Genomic DNA, 25,676 nt, shown 5'->3' with positions numbered 1-25,676 from the left:
ACCTCCTCATGCCTTTTGCACACAATGTATATAGACTCCTTTTTCCCCTTTTTTTCTACTGTGTTTTTAACTTGTTTATTGTTTACTCCATGTGTAACTCTGTGTTGCTGTCTGTTCACACTGCTATGCTTTATCTTGGCCAGGTCGCAGTTGTAAATGAGAACTTGTTCTCAACTAGCCTACCTGGTTAAATGAAGGTGAAATAAAAATAAAAATAAAACTTGACTGAGGGACTTCAAATCAAATTTTATTGGTCACATACACATGGTTAGCAGATGTTAATGCGAGTGTAGTGAAATGTTTGTGCTTCTAGTTCCGACCATGCAGTAATATCTAACAAGTAATCTAACAATTTCACAACAACTACCTTATACACACAAGTGTAAAGGAATGAATAAGAACATGAGAACGCGAAGCGAGGCGGCCATCTCTGTTGGTGCCGGACCTTACAGATGTTGTATGTATGAGGGACAGACGAAGGGGTAGTCAGAATAATTTTTTACTTAACTAATTTAGGCAATTTTTTTGTTATTGAATTTTTATCAATTTAAAAAAGTGTATAATTTTCTTTTCACTTTGACATTATGGAGTATTTTGTGTAGAGCAATGACAACATTTTGTGTGTGAGCTTCAGGAGTAGGCTAATCCCTACAGATGGTACAAATGTAAACCAAAGGGAGACAAATGGTTGCTTTTTGGTCATTAAGGACTTTGGGACTCATTTGTGTCCCCTGGTGAGACTCTAGTCTTTCCTAACCAGAAGCCAACTGGGAGAGATGATATTCAATTGCATCCTCTGTTCCAAAAGAGGACAGGTTAACCTTGGAACTTCAGATTACTTTCAGTGGGGACATAAACAAGACTGAAAAAACCACACAAAATGGAACACAACTAACACCTGCACTCAACAACGTCATATTGCCTTGTACAGCTCATGAAAGAATAGCATTGCCTCTAAAATATGGACTGTACAGTGTGCTTAGACAGTGGCACGTTATAATCCATAGTCACGTCAAGACTTTCCTTGCCACGGACACACATGCATGTGTTCTATACGATGTGCAATGGGAGCTTCTGACCTGGTGGGTTCGTCAAAAAACATGACGGGAGGGTTGTTGACAAGCTCCAGGGCGATGGCCAGCCTTTTCCTCTGCCCCCCTGATAGATGTGACGTTCGGGTTTTCGCACACTCAAGCAGGCCCAGGGCCGTCAGGATCTCCCTCACCTAAAAACAACACAGGAGGATTACAAACACCTATAACCACATCCCTCCCTCTTGGCAACGTGACATATGTCTACATTAATCACAGATCTAGGGTCAATGCTAACTAAAGTTAGCGCAATGACTGGAAGTCTATGGGTAACTACTAGCAAGCTAGCAGATAGCACAATGACTAACAGTCTATGGGTAACGCTAGTTAGCATCGGCTAGTGAAACTACCTCTAACTTATTTCATACTGGACACAGAGACATACAAATAGTATCCACTAGGTCATCTACCTCTGGGGAAGTAGATAAAGAGCTTCATTGGCAAAATCCCGAATTATCCTTTTAAACATAAGGGGGAGGAAATCATATCTGACCCTGCATCAGTGGTTAGTAGCAACATCTACACACATACACCTTCCCAGGCACAATCATCATATCACTTTACATCCATTCCAGTCTGTTTAAAGCCAGTACTGACTGCACTAGTGGCAAAACTCCAGTGCTGAAATAGTAACTTGTCCTCATTTCCAGTTCGAGGGTCAGGGAACATGTACGAGATTAAGGTGAGGGAAGATTCTGAAGCTGTTCCCATGCAACTCTCTCACCATGTCTCTCTTGCCCTCATCCTTTTCCTGGAGCTTCAGATTAGCAGACACCTAGCAGAGAGAGAGTAAGATTTAGTTCACACTACGGCTGCGTCCCAAAGAAGAGAAACGACGCCTACATGCATAGAATCTTTCATGTCTCAGAAGCAACCATGTAGAGAGAAGATGTATCTTATCAATGTGAAGAAAGACACAGTTTAGAAGGGCACCATGTCACATATAAATGCATTATGTAGAACAGAAATCATGTGGAATAATGAATTCTGACTGCTCTAATACATTGTATTTGCAGCTTTATAAACATTTCACCAGTTTAACTCCACTCCAGACTGCCCTTGACCAGCACAAAAACACCCTGTGGCGTACTGCACTAGCTTCGAATAGTCCCTGCGATATGCAACTTTTCAGGGAAGTCAGGAACCAACACACACAGTCAGTTAGGAAAGCAAAGGCTAGCTTATTCAAACAGAAATTTGCATCCTGCAGCACTAATTACAAAATGTTTTGGGACACTTTAAAGTCCATGAGACTAGGAAACACTGTCACCACTGATAAATCCATGATTATTTAGAATTTCAATAAGCATTTCTCTACGGCTGGCCATGCTTTCCGCCTGGCTACACCAACCCCGGCGAACAGCTCTGCACCCCCCACAGCAGAGATCTGCATGGAGGAATGGGCCAAAATACCAGCAACAGTGTGTGAAAACCTTGTGAAGACTTACAGAAAACATTTGTCCTCTGTCATTGCCAACAAAGGGTATATAACAAAGTATTGAGAAACGTTTGTTATTGACCAAATACTTATTTTCCACCATACTTTGCAAATAAATTCATTAAAAATCCTACAATGTGATTTTCTGGATTTATTTTTCTCATTTTGTCTGTCATAGTTGAAGTGTACCTATGATGAAAATTACAGGCCTCTCTCGTCTTTTTAAGTGGGAGAACTTGCACAATTGGTGGCTGACGAAATACTTTTTTGTCCCACTGTACTACTCCCCACTGTGACCTGTATGCTCTCGTTGGCTGGTCCTCACTACATATTCGTCGCCAAACCCACTGGCTCCAGGTCATCTATAAGTCTTTGCTAGGTAAAGCTCCGGCTTATCTCAGCTCACTGGTCACCATAGCAACACCCACCCGTAGCCCGCGCTCCAGCAGCAATATTTCACTGGTCATCCCCAAAGCCAACACTTCCTTTGGCCACCTTTCCTTCCATTTCACTGCTGCCAATGACTGGAACAAATTGCAAAAATCACTGAAGTTGGAGACTTATACATCTCCCTCACTAACTTTAAGCGTCAGCTGTCAGAGCAGCTTACCGATCGCTGCAGTTGTACACAGCCCATCTGTAAATAGCCCATCCAACCAACTACCTACCTCATCCCCATATGTTTTTCTGCTCTTTTGCACACCAGTATTTCTACTTACACATCCTCATCTTGCACATATATCACTCCAGTGTAAATTGCTAAATTGTAATTACTTCACCACTATTGGCCTATCGATTGCCTTACCTCCTTACTTCATTTACACACACTGTACACATATTTTTCCATTGTGTTATTGACTGTACGATTGTTTATCCCATGTGTAACTCTGTGTTGTTGTTTTTGTCGCACTGCTTTGCTTTATCTTGGCCAGGTCGCAGTTGTAAATGAGAACTTGTTCTCAACTGGCCTACCTGGTTAAATAAAAGTGAAATATTTTTTTTTAAATTAACCTATTGTTTACTTCCAGAAGCATTCATTTCCATTGTGTATGCACTGCAATGTGTTTAATCTATTGACCTGGACTCTGGCCAGGTCTCCTTTGTAAAATAGGTCTTCTGGCCTCAATGGGACTTCCTGGATAAATAAAGGTTAAATATATAATTTTTTAAAATTACCATCATGGCTTCCTGTACTGTGAGGTGAGGCAGAAGCATGTCGTCCTGCATGATGTAGCACGAGACCTTCCTGAAAGAGCGTAGGTCACGAGGCTGCCCATTGATCAAGATCTCCCCCTTCATCCCTGTCTCTCTACAGAGGGCAAAGCCATACCTGGGTTACGCATTTGATCCATATGATAGAATTTATTTATTTCTGGGTTTAAAAGAGAAATGAACAATTGAAACAATAGGGAACAGCTAATACATTCATGTAAACATGAACAACACATATTTCCAAAGTTTAAAACAGTTTAAAACATGAAAACATACACATACAATACAAATGGAATATATACAAAAATGCATACAGTAATCATTCTCAAAAATGTATTTCATGACTTGGGTTATTGTTAAATGATTTCGAATTAACTTGGCGCTTGGCGTCACCCTGCGAGAGTCACAGAAAGGTAATAGCAAGCTGCAGCAAGGCTTTTTGTAATGACAACTTTTTAATGCCCAGAACTGTGGGTGTGGCGTGATACTTGTTAGTAGAAGTTAATCGTCTATCAGTGTCCTTGTACACCTCTTGGTTTTTAAGTGTCGGGCCTGTGGCTCACCTGTAGCCGGCCAGAATGTTCATCAGCGTAGATTTCCCAGCTCCTGAGGGACCCATGATGGCCACCAGGCAGCCGCTGGTGAATTTTCCAGAGATCCCTTTCAGCAGAGTCTTGTAACCTAAGAGCCGGGTACAAAAGAAAGCAGAACCATATAAAACCCTCCATCAGTCTCACAATGGCACTTCAGGCTTTAAGCTTCACACAGTATCTGCTTAAACCTGCTTAAATGTCCAAACCATGCATTCTCTCCTCCTCGGATAAAACCCTCTTTGTGTTTCGGGTTAAAAGGGGGTATTTGGTTTTATTGTATTTCTGAGTGAATGCACCCATCTGGTTGGGTGTCTATTACATTTTAAATCTCCTCATGCTCACCTTTCAGACCCCAGAACAAGCTGGTTTTAGCCGGGTTCCCACCCAAACATGCCCATGGAGTGATTCAAATCAACACACACTGTTTTTTGGGGTGCTTATTGAGAAGCACTTTGAGCTGCATTCATAAAATATGCTTTATAAATAAAGTTATTGTTATACATTTTAGAATTAATTCACATTTTAAAATGAGCCGCTTATCTATTCTGTTTGAACAGCACATTTGTGTAAACAGTGAACACACTGCTGTTCTAGCCCAGAACTAGCACACCCAATTCATGACCTTGATGATTTGGATCCGGTGTGTTAGAGCTGGGCTAGAACAGAAATGTGCAACCCAGGGTCCAAGGTCTCAGTACTAGAGTGTCTCACTGTCTCACTCTTAATCTATTGTATGTGATAACACTGTAAATAAAATGGAAATTGAATAATTGCCTAGCCATAAGCATGCAGAAAGCCAGTGGAATGGCCTATAGGTACCTGCTATTTATCTAATGGACACAACCATCTGAACGCTAATCCAGTTGATTGCAGTGGCTGCCAGTTTATTGAAGCATTGAGTGATGATATAAATGCACTAGGATGTGGATCGGGAAGAAGAATAAAAAACTATTTGCTAAACAAAAAACAAATCTTTGTGCTTGCAGTATGTTATATGTCTAGTTGGTGTTGAATACCACTATAAATGGTAACTACATCCTTCAACAGACAAGTGAAAAGTTATGCAAACCTTGTGACACTATACGATACCATTTGTCTGAGACTAAAGCTAATGCCTAGTCTTTAGCTCAGGAGGCTAACATTGAATGAGTCGTGGCAATTGTCAGCATGTTACAGCAAGAAAACTGAACAAACGTGAGAAACAAATTCAAGTTCCATCAATTTATCCTAGACTGAAAGGGAGAAAAACTGAGGTAAACAAATCAATTCCATTCAATTATTTGAGTCCGAAGCATGACAACACGGAACGTCATAGTTGTTCGGTGTCCATATGTGCATGGTATTGGACAGAAATGGTCAAAAATGTGTATGTAAGCCCCTCAGAATCAAACAAACCTGGTAAAAATAAGGCAGGTAACCAAATTGGGCAAAGACTTGTGTTACACCCAATCAGCACAGTAAACAATAGGATTAATCACAGTTGATTGGATTAGGTGCATTCACTGAAAGACCAATGTACTTGCCCTTTGGCAAAATAATGACAAAGTAGGCTACACAAAAAAGTTGAAATCACACACTGCATAAAATCTGAGCTTTGGAAGAGGATAACAAGTATTTATTATCCATTTAATTTAAGTTGAACAATTTGAGTCAATGGATTTTAGGGTGGGAATGAGTTGGCAGCTAAATAAATGGATCCTAATACATAGTCTTCTTATGTTCAGATAAGTAAATGATCATATAAATGCACTAAAGTTGCATTAAGTGCTTTCCAACTGACCTGTATGGTGTTTGGGATGCTGAAGGATGAGAGAGGAGGGCCTCCCCTCCCCTTCTCTTCCTGTGAAAGACACTAATGCCTGGGCGGACATCTAGAGCAGCCAAAGAGGATGAGCACCCGAGTGTCTCCCTTCGCTATTCAACTTATAAGGCACCAACACCCAGTGTTCACTCTGTGATTGTCGAAATTGGACTAGCCCGAGACTTAATGCCAAAATAGTTATTCCACTAACTTAGAGCCATGATATTTCAAGAGCAAGAAACGGTCAGCCAGGATTTGATTAAAAGTCCATTGAACTTTTGAATTTCTTTTAATTGACCATAAAGCAAATGTTAAGTTAGGCCTACTTAATAAAAACAATCTACAGTTCCTTTTTAGTTCTTTGCTTTTCCACAGCACTCCGAAGTGGTCTTTACCTTCGATAATGTAGAAAATGTTGTTTGTTACCAAAGGTATGTGTTACTCATGACAAAACATTAAAGGCATACATGTAGTAGCAGATCAAGATAGTTAGGGCAAAAGTCAAAGTGACAGTAGGATAGAAGTGGGTCAAAAAGTGTTCCGGCAAATGAACCGAACCGATTCTAGTGGATGTTCCTGTGTAGTGGGGTAATATTTATTATATGCATATTACATGTCCTTCATTTGCGCCCCATAAAAAATGCAATTAAAATTAATTGTCAATTAAGAAAATTGAGCAATATTACAGCAAGAATATTGTTGTATTAAAGTAATAGAAAATCAAGAAAGGTCTGAGAATGGAATTCGAAATACAAGTGTATTTAATTACTTTGTCAAATCAATGAAATCACATAAGGCATAAAGCTTAAGTTACAAGGCAATACTGACATTAACAAGGCATTTAATATCTAGGCATGATCAGACAGGGAGAGAGAGCGAAGTCATAGGCCATGTCCCAAGAGTCCCTGGTGAGGAGACAGAAAGAAAGAGAGAGTGTCAGGAACAAAGAAAGAGAGAGAACAATGAATCTAAAACGCTTCTATAAGCATCTGACTTGTTTGGATTTTTTTTCTTTTTATGGATCACATTACTCCAGTACTAGCCTCTCTACACTGGCATCCTGTTAAGGCAAGGGCTGATTTCAAGGTTTTACTGCTAACCTACAAAGCATTACATGGGCTTGCTCCAACCTAACTTTCCGATTTGGTCCTACCGTACATACCTACATGTACGCTACGGTCACAAGACACAGGCCTCCTTACTGACCCTAGAATTTCCAAGCAAACAGCTGGAGGCAGGGCTTTCTCCTATAGAGCTCCATTTTTATGGAATGGTCTGCCTACCCATGTGAGAGACGGAAACTCGTCTCAACCTTTAAGTCTTTATTGAAGACTCATCTCTTCAGTAGGTCCTATGATTGAGTTTAGTCTGGCCAAGGAGTGTGAAGGTGAACGGAAAGGCACTGGAGCAACTGACCACCCATGCTGTCTCTGCCTGGCCGGTTCCCCTCTCTCCACTGGGATTCTCTGCCTCTATCCCTGTTACAGGGGCTGAGTCACTGGCTTACTGGTGCTCTTCCATGCCGTCCCCAGGAGGGTGGGTTGAGTCACTGACGTGATCTTCCTGTCCGGGTTGGCGCCCCCCCTTGGGTTGTGCAGTGGCGGAGATCTTTGTGGGCTATACTCAGCCTTGTCTCAGGATGGTAAGTTGGTGATTGAAGATATCCCTCTAGTGGTGTGGGGGCTGTGCTTTGGCAAAGTGGGTGGGGTTATATCCTGTCTGTTTGGCCCTGTCCGGGGGTATCGTCGGACGGGGCCACAGTGTCTCCCGACCCTCCTGTCTCAGCTTCCAGTATTTATGCTGCAGTAGTTTATGTGTCAGGGGGCTAGGGCCTGAGCCCTAGGACCATGCCTCAGGACTACCTGGCATGACGACTCCTTGCTGCCCCCAGTCCACCTGGCCGTGCTGTTGCTCCAGTTTCAACTGTTCACCGGACATGCTACCTGTCCCAGACCTGCTGTTTTCAACTCTCTAGAGACAGCAGGAGCGGTAGAGATACTCTGAATGATCGGCCATGAAAAGCCAACTGACATTTACTCCTGAGGTGCTGACCTGTTGCACCCTCTACAACCACTGTGATTATTTGACCCTGCTGGTCATCTATGAACATTTGAACATCTTGGCCATGTTCTGTTATAATCTCCACCCGGCACAGCCAGAAGAGGACTGGCCATGCCTCATAGCCTGGTTCCTCTCTAGGTTTCTTCCTAGGTCCTGTCCTTTCTAGGGAGTTTTTCCTAGCCACCGTGCTTCTACACCTGCATTGCTTGCTGTTTGGAGTTTTAGGCTGGGTTTCTGTACAGCAATTTGTGACATCATATCACGTTCGTCAAAACGAGGAGACCAAGGCGCAGCGTGATAAGAATACATTCTTCTTTATTTACACAAAGAACACTAAACAAACTAACAAAACAACGAACGTGAAGCTATAAGACACGAGTGCTGACAGGCAACTACACATAGACAATACAAAAACTAAACCAACCACCCTTGTCACACCCTGACCTAATCAAAATAATGAGGAAAAGGGCGTGACAGTACCCCCCCCCCCCAAAGGTGTGGACTCCCGGCCGCAAACCTAAACCTATATGGGAGGGTCTGAGTGGGCATCTAACCTTGGTGGCGGCTCTGGTTCTGGACGCCGCCCCCCTTCCTTACACTGAGTCCGCTCTTGTATCACTGACCCGTGGATCATCGTCGGATGCTCTGGACTGCGGATCCTCGCCGTAGGCCCCGGGCTGGGGACCCTCGCTGCGTGGATCATCGCCGAATGTTCTGGACTGGGGACCGTCGCTGGAGACCCCGGACTGTGGCCCGTCGCTGGAGGTTCCAGACTGGGGACCGTCGCTGGAGACCCCGGACTGGGGACCGTCGCTGGAGACCCCGGACTGGGGACCGTCGCTGGAGACCCCGGACTGGGGACCATCGCTGGCACCATCCCTACGGTGAAGTATGGTGGTGGCAGCATCATGCTGTGGGGATGTTGTTTAGCAACAAGGACTGGGAACCTTGTCAGGATCGAGGGAAAGATGAACGGAGCAAAGTACAGAGAGATCCTTGATGAAAATCTGCTCCAAAGAGCTCAGGACCTCAGACTAGAGCGAAGGTTCACCTTCCAACAGGACAATGACCCTAAGCATTTAGCCAAGACAGAGCAGGATTGGCTTCGGAACAAATCTCTGAATGCCCTTCAGTGGCCCAGCCAGAGCCCGGACTTGAACCCGATGGGGTTTGAATACTTATGTACATGTGATTTCAGCTTTTGCTTTGTCATTATATGGTATTGTGTGTAGATTGATGGGTGGGGGGACTATTTAATCCATTTTAGGCCGTAACATAACAAAATGTGGAAAAGGTCAAGGAGTCTGAATACTTCCCGAATGTACCGTTGGATCATGTCCCCCCTGTCCTATTCATTGTGATCTGAAAGGCAAAACTAATTCTAGATCGGTAGGCTACGCCTACCCTGAGAAACTTTGAGAATATGGGCCATCAAGGAGAGACTGCTGCACTGCTTAAGTCACAAGACATCATTGTCAGGGTGATGCGTCTACTCAACTGGGTCTCCAGTCATGGATGATAAAATACACTGGAAGAAGAGCAGCTCAGCACAGCAACCAAAACCCTTCTTCAGAAAATCTACAAAATCAGTGCTAGTTAGAAAAGACAAGTGCGAGTTTAAAGACACCATCTCTCTTTATCTCACTAACTGAGTGCTATAAGAAGGTATTAATTTAACATTCATCTTTAAGGTTGCTGCCACTATCATTGCCAAGCCTATCGGCAACATTTTTAACCTGTCTCTCCTTTCCGGAGAGGTTCCCATTGCTTGGAAGGCAGCCACGGTTCATCCATTATTTAAAGGGGGATATCATGCTGATCCTAAATGTTATAGGCCTATTTCTATTTTGCCCTGTTTATCTAAAGTGCTGGAAAAACGTGTCAATAATCAACTGACTGGTTTTCTAGATATAGTATTCTCTCGGGTATGCAATCTGGTTTCCGCTCAGGTTATGGATGTGTCACTGCAACCTTAAGGGTCCTCAATGATGTCACCGTTGCCCTTGATTCTAAGCAATATTGTGCTGCTATTTTTATTGACTTGGCCAAAGCTTTTGATACGGTAGACCATTTCATTCTTGTGGGCCGGCTAAGGAGCATTGGTGTCTCCGAGGGGTCTTTGGCCTGGTTTGCTAACTACCTCTCTCAAAGATTGCAGTGTATAAAGTCAGAAAATCTGCTGTCTCAGCCACTGACTGTCACCAAGGCAGTACCCCAAGGCTTGATCCTAGGCCCGATCCTAGGCCCCACGCTCTTCTCAATTTACATCAACAACATAGCTCAGGCAGTAGGGAGCTCTCTCATCCATTTATAGGCAGATGATACAGTCTTATACTCAACTGGCCCCTCCCCAGATGTGTTAAATGCTCTACAATAAAGCTTGCTTAGTGTCCAACAAGCTTTCTCTACTCTTAACCTTGTTCTGAACACCTCCAAAACAAAGGTTGTTTGGTAAGAAGAATGCCCCTCCTCCCACAGGTGTTATTACTACCTCTGAGGGTTTAGAGCTTAAGGTAGTCACTTCATACAAGTACTTGGGAGTATGGCTAGATGGTGCACTGTCCTTCTCTCAGCACATATCAAAGTTGCAGGCTAAAGTTAAATCTAGACTTGGTTTCTTCTATCGTAATCGCTCCTCTTTCACCCCAGCTAACAAACTAACCCTGATTCAGATTACCATCCTACCCATGCTAGATTATGGAGACATAATTTATAGATCGGCAGGTAATGGTGCTCTCGAGCAGCTAGATGTTCTTTACCGTTCGGCCATCAGATTTGCCACCAATGCTCCTTATAGGACACATCACTGCACTCTATACGTCGATCATTTATGAAACCCTCTTAGGCCTCACTCCCCACTATCTGAGATGTCCACTGCAACCCTCACCCTCCACATACAACACTCGTGCTGCCAGTCACATTCTGTTAAAGGTCCCCAAAGCACACACATCCCTGGGTCGCTCCTCTTTTCAGTTCGCTGCAGCTAGCGACTGGAACGAGCTGCAACAAACACTCAAACTGGACAGTATTATCTCAATCTCTTCATTCAAAGACTCAATCATGGACACTCTTACTGACAGTTGTGGCTGCTCTGTGTGATGTATTGTTGTCTCTACCTTTTTGCCCTTTTGTGCTGTTGTCTGTGCCCAATAATGTTTGTACCATGTTTTGTGCTGATACCATGTTGTGTTGCTACCATGTTGTTGTTTTGTTGTGTTGCTACCATGCTGTGTTGTCATGTGTTGCTGCCTTGCTATGTTGTTGTCTAAGGTCTCTTTTTATGTAGTGTAGTGTTGTCTCTATTGTTGTGATGTGTGTTTTGTCCTATATTTATATTGTATTTATAATTTATTTTTATTCCCAGGCCCCCTTGACCGCAGGAGGCCTTTTGCCTTTTGGTAGGCCGTCATTGTAAATGAGAATTTGTTCTTAAAACTTCTTATGGATAGGCGAGACGCTAACGTCTCAACTGGCCAATTGCTGGGGGAAATGCAGAGCGCCAGATTCAAATAAAATGCTATAAAATTCAAACTTTCATTAAATCACACACTCGTTGTGAATCCAGCCAACATGTCAGATTTTTTAAATGCTTTTCTGCGAAAGCACAAGAAGCTATTATCTGATAGCCTGCACCATCTGCACCAGCAGTAAACAAAGGAGCTAGCATAGAAGGCGCTACACAAAATGCTGAAATAAAATGCATTACCTTTGACGAGCTTCTTTTGTTGGCACTCCAATATGTCCCATAAACATCACAATTGGTCCTTTTGTTCGATTAATTCCGTCCATATATATATATATCGAAAATGTCAATTTATAAAGCGTGTTTGATCCAGAAAAAAACCTCTTACAAAAACGCAACGTCACTACAAAACATTTCAAAAGTTGCTTATTAACTTTGCCAAAATATTTCAAACTACTTTTGTAATACAACATTAGGTATTTTTAAACGTTAATAATCGATCAAATTGTAGACGGGGCAATCTGTATTCAATACAGGAAAGAAAAGAAACCAGCACTGCTTTTCACGTCTTGCGCAACTCACAAAAGTGTCCCCAGTTCCAAGTTGGCCTACTTCTTCATAGCACAAAGGAATAACCTCAACCATATTCCAAACACTGGCGACATCCAGTGGAAGCGCTAGGTTCCTATTAAATATCCAATGGCAAAGACAATATAGGGAACAGAGAGGGGGAAAAAACAATTCTGAACAGTTAGTCCTCTGGGTTTTGCCTGCTACATCAGTTCTGTTATACTCACAGACATGATTCAAACAGTTTTAGAAACTTCAGAGTGTTTTATATCCTAATCTATGAATAATATGCATATCTTCTATTCTAGCATGAGTAGCAGGAAGTTGAAATTGGGCACGCTATTTATCCAAAAGTGAAAATTCTGCCCCCCCTAGCTTTAACAGGTTTTAACTGACTTGCCTAGTTAAATAAAATAAAATAAATACATCTAAATGTAGATCTGAACACCTTGCTAAAGTTGGCAGGATACAGTGCCTTGCAAAAGTATTCGGCCCCCTTGAACTTTGCGACCTTTTGCCACATTTCAGGCTTCAAACATAAAGATATAAAACTGTATTTTTTTGTGAAGAATCAACAACAAGTGTGACATAATCATGAAGTGGAACAACATTTATTGGATATTTCAAACTTTTTTAACAAATAAAAAACTGAAAAATTGGGCGTGCAAAATTATTCAGCCCCCTTAAGTTAATACTTTGTAGCGCCACCTTTTGCTGCGATTACAGCTGTAAGTCGCTTGGGGTATGTCTCTATCAGTTTTGCACATCGAGAGACTGACATTTTTTCCCATTCCTCCTTGCAAAACAGCTCGAGCTCAGTGAGGTTGAATGGAGAGCATTTGTGAACAGCAGTTTTCAGTTCTTTCCACAGATTCTCGATTGGATTCAGGTCTGGACTTTGACTTGGCCATTCTAACACCTGGATATGTTTATTTTTGAACCATTCCATTGTAGATTTTGCTTTATGTTTTGGATCATTGTCTTGTTGGAAGACAAATCTCCGTCCCAGTCTCAGGTCTTTTGCAGACTCCATCAGGTGTTCTTCCAGAATGGTCCTGTATTTGGCTCCATCCATCTTCCCATCAATTTTAACCATCTTCCCTGTCCCTGCTGAAGAAAAGCAGGCCCAAACCATGATGCTGCCACCACCATGTTTGACAGTGGGTATGGTGTGTTCAGGGTGATGAGCTGTGTTGCTTTTATGCCAAACATAACGTTTTGCATTGTTGACAAAAAGTAAAATTTTGGTTTCATCTGACCAGAGCACCTTCTTCCACATGTTTGGTGTGTCTCCCAGGTGGCTTGTGGCAAACTTTAAATGACACTTTTTATGGATATCTTTAAGAAAAGGCTTTCTTCTTGCCACTCTTCCATAAAGGCCAGATTTGTGCAATATACGACTGACTGATTGTTGTCCTATGGACAGAGTCTCCCACCTCAGCTGTAGATCTCTGCAGTTCATCCAGAGTGATCATGGGCCTCTTGGCTGCATCTCTGATCAGTCTTCTCCTTGTATGAGCTGAAAGTTTAGAGGGACGGCCAGGTCTTGGTAGATTTGCAGTGGTCTGATACTCCTTCCATTTCAATATTATCGCTTGCACAGTGCTCCTTGGGATGTTTAAAGCTTGGGAAATCTTTTTGTATCCAAATCCGGCTTTAAACTTCTTCACAACAGTATCTCGGACCTGCCTGGTGTGTTCCTTGTTCTTCATGATGCTCTCTGCGCTTTTAACGGACCTCTGAGACTATCACAGTGCAGGTGCATTTATACGGAGACTTGATTACACACAGGTGGATTGTATTTATCATCATTAGTCATTTAGGTCAACATTGGATCATTCAGAGATCCTCATTGAACTTCTGGAGAGAGTTTGCTGCACTGAAAGTAAAGGGGCTGAATAACTTTGCACGCCCAATTTTTCAGTTTTTGATTTGTTAAAAAAGTTTGAAATATCCAATAAATGTCGTTCCACTTCATGATTGTGTCCCACTTGTTGTTGATTCTTCACAAAAAATACAGTTTTATATCTTTATGTTTGAAGCTTGAAATGTGGCAAAAGGTCGCAAAGTTCAAGGGGGCTGAATACTTTCGCAAGGCACTGTATCACAGGGATCCTCAGTGGCACAAATCTGAGAGTAATCCAATCCCCAGGGTCCCCAGCACAGGTGCCCATGCTCTGCCAGACATATTGTAGATGCTGACAACCCTTCGTGACAGTGACTGAGTTGTACTACCCTGTTAAAAATCTTTCCCATGATCCTGACGGATCTTGAAAGATTGTCCTGAAAGATCGAGATTATAACCAGGGCAGAGCTGTTTTTCTTTTCAACCAAAGCTGACATTAAAAGAGTATGTGACTCAATTGTGTGAAGTCTAATAAAAACCATTGAGCAGACCCCTTACACAAACGTTTCTAAAAAAGCTATATAGAGCCATGCCAACAAACAAAAGCTTACAGTGGCCTAATCCCTTGAATATTAGTCCTCTGATGCACTAAAAACGGGGAGCAAAACATTTAGTCATGCTCGCTCGCTCGCTCACTCACACACAGGCACAGACATGCACACACACTTTCGTCACCACCAATACTATTTGGTGTAAACGGCAGAGTAACAGAATGTCTGTATGTCTGGAGGGTTCAGCCTAGGTGAAATGCATCAGGTCTTTAAAGCGCTAACTGACATGTCATCTAATGGATTTCCAGGGTGATAGCCATGCCTCGTCATCCTCTCAGTTAGACAGATGGTCAGTCAGAAAACAAGGTCAGGTCAGATCAATGCACTAAACTGTAGGTCTGGGTCTGGTTAAACTGATATTTAAATGTCTATGTTTTGTAGTAAAAAAAGATACAGGAAGATAATTTTTTTCCAATGGCATCATCTGGTGTGAATCATGTGATTTTAATCAATTGTGAGTAGTCATTGCCTAATAATTGGTTAAAATCACATGATTCACATACTGTACATTGTTGATGTTGGAGTAGTGCTGGAGATCATGAATATTAAGGTTGAACATTTGTGTTCAAGCCATCATCACAACTAGCTATGCAAATAAATATGTGTTCTACAGTAAATAAAGTGACGTAATGAATTGAAATGTGGTTGAGGTCGATTTGACATCTAAAATTAACGTTATAGATTTATTATTATTAGTGAATTTTATGATGCACCCAGCTCCATCGGTCAATTAAGAATTGAAGCATAAGACGTGTTAATGCAAAAAAAACACTAGTCATTGCTCTTTAAGAGTTGAAAGGCAGCTCAAGAGGCATCCTTTTTAGTTTGTATCTTTCTGAGTGCAAAGCCCATGGCATCCTGCTGTGTTATCATCAGCCCCACCCCCACTGCATCTGGGTTACTGCAGTTTGCTGACCGATAGTAACCGGCTGAGAGCAGCTCAGACTCTCTTAGTTGCTGCTGCAGATGACTTGCTACAGAGTTTTTCTCAGTTTCCTTATCTTATGTATTACCAAGATTTGTAGGACAGCTCGGCGGCCCGGTTTCCATTTCAGTCAACCAGGAACAATACAGGCTGTAATGTTGCCCAGACCTAAAGCCTGGCAGGGACAACGGCATCCGGTCAAGTCCACAAGGTCAGACAGAAGTTCCCATTATCTAAATCAAATGTCCAATCAATTTAGATGACCTACGTTTCCTCCATGCTCATGGTTGATGCATTTATATATATATATCAAAAATTAATACATGTGCATCACTGCATCTAACTGTAGGCTGACTTTTAATGATTAGATTACATGTTTGTATTCTCTGCACTTTTTTATCTTAAATGTTGTCTGTATGTTTCTCTGATCTAGTCTACGCTTCGAGAAGGAGACAGATGGACAGGCGCACAGACAGACAGAAGGCGCAGGTCTGCATGCCAATGAACATCCAGATGGAGAGTGCTAATGAAGACAACAGTGCTTTGCTGTGATGGGAGGAGGGCCCCTCCAGTGAAGAAATGCCAGAGTAACTAGCCAGCTGTGCAGTTCTGTCAACACAGATTCACAGAAACACTACCACCAGCACCCAATCCCAAACGTAAAGCAACCTCGCTAACAACTCTCACACTCTGGTCTTGTGGGAGAGCCATCACTTACCCAGAGGGAGTAATGATGCGCCTTTTCAAAAGGCTAACAAGTAATATCTTACTTTGTTTACAGTAATTTGTATGATGGCACATCTCTGAAGCAATAGCCTTCCATCCCTCTCAACATCAAATCAGACTTTTATAATGATTGGTGATTCTTAAAATACTCAGTGGGATCGGAATGTTGTCAGGTAGCTGATTTCTCTAAAAGGTGATTTGAGGTTCCTAACTGGAGCTTACAGTATGTGTTATCTGAACATTAGTACAAGCTTCACTGAACCACAATAAGATCCATGCTAAATCAAACCTAACTAGCATCTATTTCTTCCTACAAATATGCAAATCTGCATTTATTTATGATAATCCACCAGACAAAGCAATCATTATGTCTAATTTAATTTTAAAAAATTTGAAGAGCAAGCGGTACGTAGAATTTCACTAGGCTGCAGTTTTCTGTAGTACACTACATACAGAGGAAAATAATTACACTTTCAGTTGGAAAGGGGGATACCTAGTCAGTTGTCCAACTGAATGTACTGAAATGTGTCAACCGTGGGTTAACTGCCTTGCAGAATGACAGATTTTTACCTTGTCAGATCAGGGATTCCTTTCGGTTACAACCTTTTGGTTACTGGCCCAACGCTCTAAGCACTAGGCTACCTGCCTCCCCAAATGTAAGTACATAATTGTAACAATTGACCTACTATTGATTGACTTAATAGTAAAATAAACTGGTGAAGGGAATGTAGGGAAACTGAAATCCATTTTACCAAATTTATACCAGCATGTCAACTTTGAAACTAGAGGTGACAAACTCTTTATCACCTTTACTCCACACACAGAAACGCATATGGGGCGGCAGGGTAGCCTAGTGGTTAGAGCGTTGGACTAGTAACCGGAAGGTTGCGAGTTCAAACCCCCGAGCTGACAAGGTACAAATCTGTCGTTCTGCCCCTGAACAGGCAGTTAACCCACTGTTCCCAGGCCGTCATTGAAAATAAGAATTTGTTCTTAACTGACTTGCCTGGTTAAATAAAGGTAAAAATAAAATAAAAAAAATAAAAAAAAATACAAGGCTCTCCCTTGCCCTCCTTTTGGCAAATCTGACCATAACACTATCCTCCTTCTTCCTGCTTACAAGCAAAAACTCAAACAGGAAGTACCAGTGATCTGTATTGAGCGCAAGTGGTCAGATGAAGCGGCTGCTAAGCTACAGGACTGTTTCGCTAGCACAGACTGGAATATGTTCTGGGAATCATCCGATAACATTACCACATCAGTCACACGCTTCATTAATAAGTGCATCGATGTCGTCATCCCCAAAGTGACCGTACTTACATAACCCAAACAGAAGCCATGAAAGCGGAGCAGGACACTAATCCAGACGCTTATTAAAAAAATACTGCTACAATCTCGGACGAGCCATCAAACAGGCAAGACATCAATACAGAACTAAGATTGAATCATACTACACTGACTCTGATGTTCGTCGAATGTGGCAGGGTTTGAAAACGATCACGGATTACAAAAGGAAAACCGGCTGTGAGCTGCCTATTGACGCCAGCCTACCTGACATGCTAAATTCCTTCTATGCTCGCTCCGAGACAAGCAACACTGAACCATGCATGAGAGCACCAGCTGTTCCGGACAGCTCTGTGATCTTGCTCTCCGTGGCCGATGTGAGTAAGACCTTAAACAGGTTAACATTCACAAGGCCGTGGGGTCAGATGGATTACCAGGATGCGTACTCAGAGCATGTGCTGTTCAGCTGGCAAGTGTCTTCACTGACATTTTCAACCTCACCCTAACCCAGTCTAATGTTTGAAGCAGACCACCATAGTCCCTGTGCCCAAGAATGCCAAGGTAACCTGTCTAAATGACTATCACCCCGTAGCACTCACATCTATAGCCATGAAATGCTTTGAAAGGCTGGTCATGGCTCAAATCAACCCCATCATACCAGACACCTCGGACCCACTCCAATTCGCATACCGCCCCAACAGGTCCACAGACAACGCAATCTCTATTGCACTCCACACTAACCTCTCCCACCTGGATAAGAGGAACACCTATGTGGGAAAATTGTTCATTGACTACAGCTCAGCTTTCAATACCATATGCCCTCCAAACTCATCACTAAGCTCAGGATCATGGGACTGAACATCGCCCTCTGCAGCTTGACCCTGAATTTCCTGACGGGCCACCCAAAGGTGGTGAGTGTAGGCAACAACGCATCCAGCATGCTGACCCTCAAAATGGCGGCCCCTCAGGGACGTGTTCTTAGTCTTTCAACCACTCACAAACTTCTTGTTAACAAACTATAGTTTTGGCAAGTCGGTTAGGACATCTACTTTGTGCATGACTGTCACGTCCTGGCCTTAGTTCCTTTTTTATGTCTCTATTTTAGTTTGGTCAGGGCGTGAGTTGGGGTGGGCATTCTATGTTTTTGTTCTATGTTTTGTATTTCTGTTTTTGGCCTGGTATGGTTCCCAATCAGAGGCAGCTGTCAATCGTTGTCTCTGATTGAGAACCATACTTAGTGGGAAAACAGGCTGCCTATGATTTGTGGGTAATTGTTTTCTGTCTCTGTGTCTGCACCAGACAAAACTTTTTTGTTTTCATTCGTTCTCTTGTTGTTTTGTGTTCAGTTTAAATAAACATTAACATGGACACGTACCACGCTGCATTTTGGTCCGATCTTGATTACTCTTCCTCAGATGACGAGGGATAACATTAGAATGACGCAAGTACTTTTTCCAACAATTGACATCATTTGAGTCAATTGGAGGTGTACCTGTGGATGTATTTCAAGGCCTAACTTCAAACTCAGTGCCTCGTTGCTTGACATCATGGGAAGATTAAAAGAAATCAGCCAGGACCTCAGAAAGAAAATGGTAGTCTGGTTCATCCTTAGGAGCAATTTCCAAACGCCTTAAGGTACCTTGTACATCTGTACAAACAATAGTACACAAGTATAAACACCATGGGACCACGCAGACGTCATACCGCTCAGCAAGGAGACGCGTTATGTTTCATAAAGATGAACGTACTTTGGTGCGAAAAGTGCAACTTAATGCCAGAACAACAGCAAAGGACCTTGTTAAAACCTGTTAGGGATGATGCGAATTCTCGCAGCGTTTCGCAACTTTTTGTTAAAAATCGCGCAACATTTCAACGTCCTGCTACTCATGCCAGGAATGTAGTATTGGCATATGATAAGTATGTGTGTATAGAAAACACTCTGATGTTTCTAAAACTGGTTAAATCATGTCTGTGGCTATAACAGAACGTGTTCAGGAGTAAAAATCCCAGGGAAAACTGTTCACCAAAAAAATATATATATATATTAATCCGCCGGTCTTTGAATTGTCTACGGCATTAGAAAATAGATGAGGTCCCGCTTACAATGCCTACAGCTTCCGCACGATGTCGCCAGTACTGGCATTTCATTGCAGGTTTATCCTTGGTGGGATGACGTATAGGCACTTCCTGTCTTGGGGTGCACCCAGGAAATTATGAAAGTGAAAAAAATGGACGATGATTTCAAGACTTGCTGCTATCGAATACAGATCGCCCCGTGATCAATTTGATCGATTATTAACGTTTATTAATACCTAAAGTTGGTTTACAAAAGTAGTTTGAAGTGATTTGTAAAAGTTTATAGGCAACTTTTTTAATTTTAAAAAGTGACGTTGCGTCTGGAAAAGGTGAATTTTCCTTGGATCAGACGGCCTTTATAAATTGACATTTTGGGTATACATGGACGGATTTAATCGGGAAAAAGACCCAATTGTGATGTTTATGGGACATATAGGAGTGCCAACAAAGAAGCTCGTCAAAGGTAATGAATGTTTTATATTTTATTTCTGCGTTTTGTGTAGCGCCGGCTACCGCTAAATCTTTTGTTTAGGTCTCGTTCAGGTATTTCGGGGGGTGCAATGCTATCAGATAATAGCTTCTCATGCTTTCGCCGAAAAGCATTTTACAAATCTGACATGTTGGCTAGATTCACAACAAGTGTAGCTTTAATTGAGTATCTTGCGTGTGTGTTTTAATGAAAGTTTGAGTTTTATCGAGTACTATAGGTGGCGCTCTGAAATTTCCGCTGATTTGGTTCCTGTACAGGAACCACCATCCGTAACAGGTTTTAAGATGCTGGAGGAAACAGGTACAAAAGTATCTATATCCACAATGAAATGAGTCCCATAGCGACATACCCTGAAAGGCCGCTCAGCAAGGAAGAAGCCACTGTTCCAAAACCACCATAAAAACTCCAGATCGTACTTTTTGGAGAAATGTCGACTGGTCTGATGAAACAAAAATAGAACTGTTTGGCCATAATGACCATCGTTATGTTTGGAGGAAAAAGGGGGAGGCTTGCAAGCTGAATAACACCATCCCAACCGTGAAGCACGGGGCAGCAGCATCATGTTGTGGAGGTGCTTTGCTGCAGGAGGGACTGGTGCACTTCACAAAATAGATGGCATCATGAGGTAGGAAAATGATGTGGATATATTGAAGCAACATCTCAAGACATCAGTCAGGAAGTTAAAGCTTGGTCGCAAATGGGTCTTCCAACTGGACAATGACCCCAAGCATAATTCCAAAGTTGTGGCAGGGACAACAAAGTCAACGTATTGGAGTGGCCATCACAAAGCCCTGACCTCAATCCCATAGAAAATGTGTGGGCAGAACTGAAAAAGTGTGTGCGAACAAGGAGGCCAACTAACTTAACTCAGTTGCACCAGCTCTGTGGGAAACTGTATTTATACCTCATTACTTTCTATCTATTTTTCTCTCTGCATTGTTGGGAAGGGCCCATAAGCATTTTACTGTTAGTCTACACCTGTTGTTTACAAAGCATGTGACAGATAAAATGTGATTTGATTTGAAAAATAAGATTCCTGAGAAACGCCTATAATGCACCCACCTTTCTTTCTCCACCATGGTCCCTCTGGAACTGAGTAGCTGACATCTTTGAATTCAATGTTAACTGCTGGTCGATGTGGCAGGTAGGAAAAACGTTGGGCTTCAGTTAGACTGTTCTCCACTTTCTTGAGATGCCCATTTAATAATGGAGTATGTTGACTGCTCAAATGATTGGATACCACTTCATCAAGAGATACACATACAGTCCTGGGGTCCAGCATCAGATCAGGAGGCCCATTGGTGTTCTGGTGGTGATGGAGAGAGAGGTACAACAGATGGTTTGGGGTATAAAATGATTGAATTATTTGCAAACAAAGTGGGGTAGGTTACACCATTAAAACTGTGAATTGAAAAACAGCAGCCACGCCACTTGTTTTGATATTAAAAGTTGAGAGGTGAGACTAAGAAAATTTAACCCCTCTCAAATTCATAGACAATGTTTGTGATTGAAGTGATATGTTTGAAACGTGATTTCCGATCTTGATATTCTTAAACAATGGAATAAAAAAAACATATTTTGGCTTATGATAGACCAAGACAGTTGTGCTGAGCCTGAGAGGAATTTCTAAGTTATATTCTTCAAGAATCAAGGTCAATAATTGTAATTTGACCACTGAAAATATCCCAGATTGTAGACAACAATCAAACTTGAATACAATAAATATATCTTATAACACAATTCCTTGATATGAGATGTACATATGCATGTACATTTCTGATAATTTCCCTTTCAGAATACGATTTAGGCAAAGTGCATATTGGCATAGGCTACTGTAGGCTACTGCAGAGTCGCCTAATCTGTTTCTATCTTTAGGCAGAGTGCCGAGGTTACTATCGGACAAAGCTTACTCTGAGCACAAAGAAAAACAACAGCCATGCAACAATACTGATGAACTACATGGTATGTGTTAATTACATATACACATTTGAGTAATAAAACAATTGATTATTGAAGAAAGACGGCAGTCATTCGAATCTATGGTTCATTCACAAAAAAATGTTGGGTTGTTTGGTTGACCCAACTGCCGGGTTGCAGGCATTGGGTCACATAGTTGGATTGTTTTCTTTAAAAAGAGCACAGTTAGGTTGTTGATGCTGGGTTATTAAAATATGTACTATATGTAGTTTAGTAGGGGGTTTTGGTATTCCATGAGGCTTACAGAAGTGTATGAGTTCCCTAAAAGCCTATACAAATCACACTGTTGGGATAGATACCACTTTATTATAATATGTAATAAGTAATCCTAATATTCTATTAGAATTTGTAAAATGATAAACATTTCAAGAAAACAACATTTTATTTGCAATGTGTAAACTTAACATGGTGAACAGGAATGACATTTACTCTCACGGGTTGCCATTAATAAGTTATATCTGAAAGCCACACCTCCTGAAAATAACCTAGGGATTACATAAAAAAAATACCCAGATGCTAGGTCAACCAAGCATGAAAATAAAAGATACTGACTGGCTGGGTCAAAATAACCCAGCATGTGTTTTATCCAATATTTACCCAGTGCTGGGTTACCAAATGACCCAAATTGGGTTGTTTTTAACCCAGCATTTATGGCCACCAGGTTAAACAAAACTGACTAAATGAAAAACTTGCAGATTGATATATGTTGCCTAATAATTAGCAAATACTGTTATCGTTCCTGTAATTATCATGATTTGAAAACGCAAAACATATATTAAAGTATTTCCCACATTGTATTAATACTATCATAATCAGTGGTGGAAAAAGTACCCAATAGTCATACATGAGTAAAAGTAAATAGGAAATGACTCAAGAAATAAAGTGAAAGTCACCCAGTAACATACTACTTAAGTAAAAGTCTAAAAGTATTTGGTTTTAAATATACTCAAGTATCAAAACTGAATGTAATTGCAAAAATGAACTTAAGTATCAAATGTAAAAGTATAAATCATTTCAAATTCCTAATATTAAGCAAACCAGATGTTTGCCAGATTGTTCATGTTTTTTTTTTAACGGATAGCCAGGGGCACACTCCAACACTCAGACATAATTTAGAAAACAAAGCAATGTGTTTAGTGAGTCACCAGATCAGAGGCGGGTAGAGATGACCAGGGATGTTCTCTTGATAAGTGTGTGAAATAGTTCATTTCTGTCCTGCTAAGCATTCAAAATGTAAGGAGTACTTTTGGGTGTCAGTGAAAATGTATGGAGTAAGAAGTACATCACTTTCTTTAGGAATGTAGTAAAAGTTGTCAAAAATCGAAATAGTAAAGTACAGATACCACAAAAACTACTGAAGTAGCGCTTTAAAGTATTTTTACTTAAATACTTTATACCACTGATCATAATGCATTTCAATCATTTGGCGAGGGGATATTACAGTTCATATTCTCATCAAGGCTGCCTATTATGATGAACCGTGTTGGACATTATGATGAACAAGAAGAACTGATAGCAAAATGCTGATCAAACATTTTCATTTAAAGAAATGCACAACTTGCCAGCCCTTCATTGTAAATAAGCATTTTTTCTTAATTAACTTGCCTGGTTAAATAAAGGATAAATAAAAGGATAAAAAAATATGTCATTAAAGAAAATACCATCAATATTATCACAATACATTGACACAATCACATTTTCATGTTTAATGAATAAGAGCGGTTTCTTACCATTAGGATGGAGTTAGTGACAGTGGCGTTATTTACAGAAAATGCTGCCATAAGACATGCCATTCCCCCTCCAAAAATGGATCCAATAAATGCACAAAAATATTCCACCTAAAAACCTGCACAAATCTGTTGCATCGCCGCTTGGTATGCGCTGAGCACCTAAAATAGGTGTTCACTCTTCCTAGTTATGTTCTCTCCCGCGTGTCTTACCTGCCCTGTGCCCAGGACGAAATCAGTAGCCTGTTGTTTACAAGCGCACAACGTGTTTAAAATGTGACGTCACACACCGGACCGACGGCGACTGGAGGTCTACGGGTGGAAGGAGCAAACGTGCACAAAAATTATCGCCTGTCTCTAGGTAAATGCTTGTGGAATTGCACAATACGCATGTCAATACGCACCAGCTTGCCGGTCACGGTGTAGGCCTACAATACAAAACGTATTATAGGCTACTAAACTCAATTTCGTTATTTTTTACCTAGACGGAGTTGAGAACTGATAGCAACAGCATTGGGTCACCATACGTCGATACGTGTAAACATTTCAATTCTGAAAACGCTTACCTTATGTTTGTCCTGTACAACTGCCGTCCTTCCGCGGGATGCTGAAATTCTAACTTGTAATTAATAAAGACTTGTATCGAATACAACCACCGGTTTCTCAACTCAGCGCAAGTAGGTTTGTGCCAATTGATGCTCTGTTCAAAACAAATTGTAACTGGTAAATCTCCGACTTCATTGCGTTCAAGACAACTCTGGAGAAAAAAAAGCTCCGACATGGGAAAAATCGTTTAAAACAGTCATTCAAAGTCGGAAACTCTGGCATCTTTCTAGGTCATGACATGACCGCGATTATTTCCGAGTTCCGAGTTATCGTGAAAGCACCATTAATCTCAGTTATGTCAAGGCTACCATGTCTCAGTTGGATCAACTCAACATAGAAAAAAAGTCAGTGGATGTATTACATAAAAGTTTTTATTAAAAGTATGAATTTTAGCACCCAGTAGAAGGAAGGCTAGGGTACTAGGGGGTAACTAGGCACCCCTAAGAACACTGTCTAATTGCTGACACAAAAAAGCTACATTAAGAAAAACATTGGTATATGGATGAAGGTCATGCTTAGGTGATAAACTACAAAGGGAAATAAATGTCCAGAGTTTTCACTTTTTTTGTTATTTCATTAAATGTTTCTAGAACTGGGGGTGCCAGTTACCCTGGTAGAAGATTATGGTATAGGGTAGTGTGTTAAAATCCATTTAATCAATTTTATTCAGAAATTATTTAGTAAGTAATACTTAAAAGCTGTCTTATTTTAATTATTTAAATTGGGGGGAAATGGTGTTGCATATGTCACCATAGACATCCACACTATGAGTAGATTTGATGTAATGTACCTGTAGAAAAGGCCCATGGAAGAATCCATCTAATTCTGAAAGAACCATCATTCTCCCGGTGGCCACCCGTCAGCTTAACCTGGAGGGGACCCCCGAGACCCTTAATCTCAGAACGGTGTGACATGATGTTATCCAAGTGAAAGGCTCTGCTGTGACCTTCAGCGTTTCACCTTCAGGAAACAGGGACGTGGCCTATAACATCCCCAATGCCTTCACGGCAGATGGCCTGAATCTCGCAGAGCACTCCTGCCCGGTAAGTGTTCTACAGAAACAATATCCTCATCTCCAAGGATTGCCTCTTTCTAACCTGGCCAGGGTTGCGCCACTCATCCTGATTGGGTCAGACCACCCACATCTCGTCACCCCGACCAAGCCTATACGAGCTGGAC

At 41.5% G+C, this 25,676-nt stretch overlaps 1 protein-coding gene across 1 annotated transcript in view; it reads right to left on the bottom strand.

The window, feature by feature from the left end:
- The window catches only part of LOC139382759 (ATP-binding cassette sub-family G member 1-like), a 41,935-nt gene extending 17,766 nt beyond the window's left edge, over window positions 1–24,169 (bottom strand). The window contains exons 1-6 of the mRNA XM_071126894.1: window positions 23,895–24,169; window positions 21,250–21,493; window positions 4,305–4,422; window positions 3,706–3,838; window positions 1,816–1,866; window positions 1,080–1,225 (exon numbers count right to left, since the gene is read on the bottom strand). Coding sequence (XP_070982995.1) covers window positions 1,080–1,225; window positions 1,816–1,866; window positions 3,706–3,838; window positions 4,305–4,422; window positions 21,250–21,493; window positions 23,895–23,957 — 755 coding nt within the window. The 5' untranslated portion in view covers window positions 23,958–24,169. The remainder of the gene's footprint in view (window positions 1–1,079; window positions 1,226–1,815; window positions 1,867–3,705; window positions 3,839–4,304; window positions 4,423–21,249; window positions 21,494–23,894) is intronic.
- Window positions 24,170–25,676: the final 1,507 nt, after the last annotated feature.

Source organism: Oncorhynchus clarkii, chromosome 24 (assembly GCF_045791955.1).
Source record: "Oncorhynchus clarkii lewisi isolate Uvic-CL-2024 chromosome 24, UVic_Ocla_1.0, whole genome shotgun sequence".
NCBI lineage: Eukaryota > Metazoa > Chordata > Actinopteri > Salmoniformes > Salmonidae > Oncorhynchus > Oncorhynchus clarkii.
The sequence above is the reverse complement of the archived record's forward strand: the minus strand, read 5'-3'. Positions and strand labels throughout refer to the sequence as shown.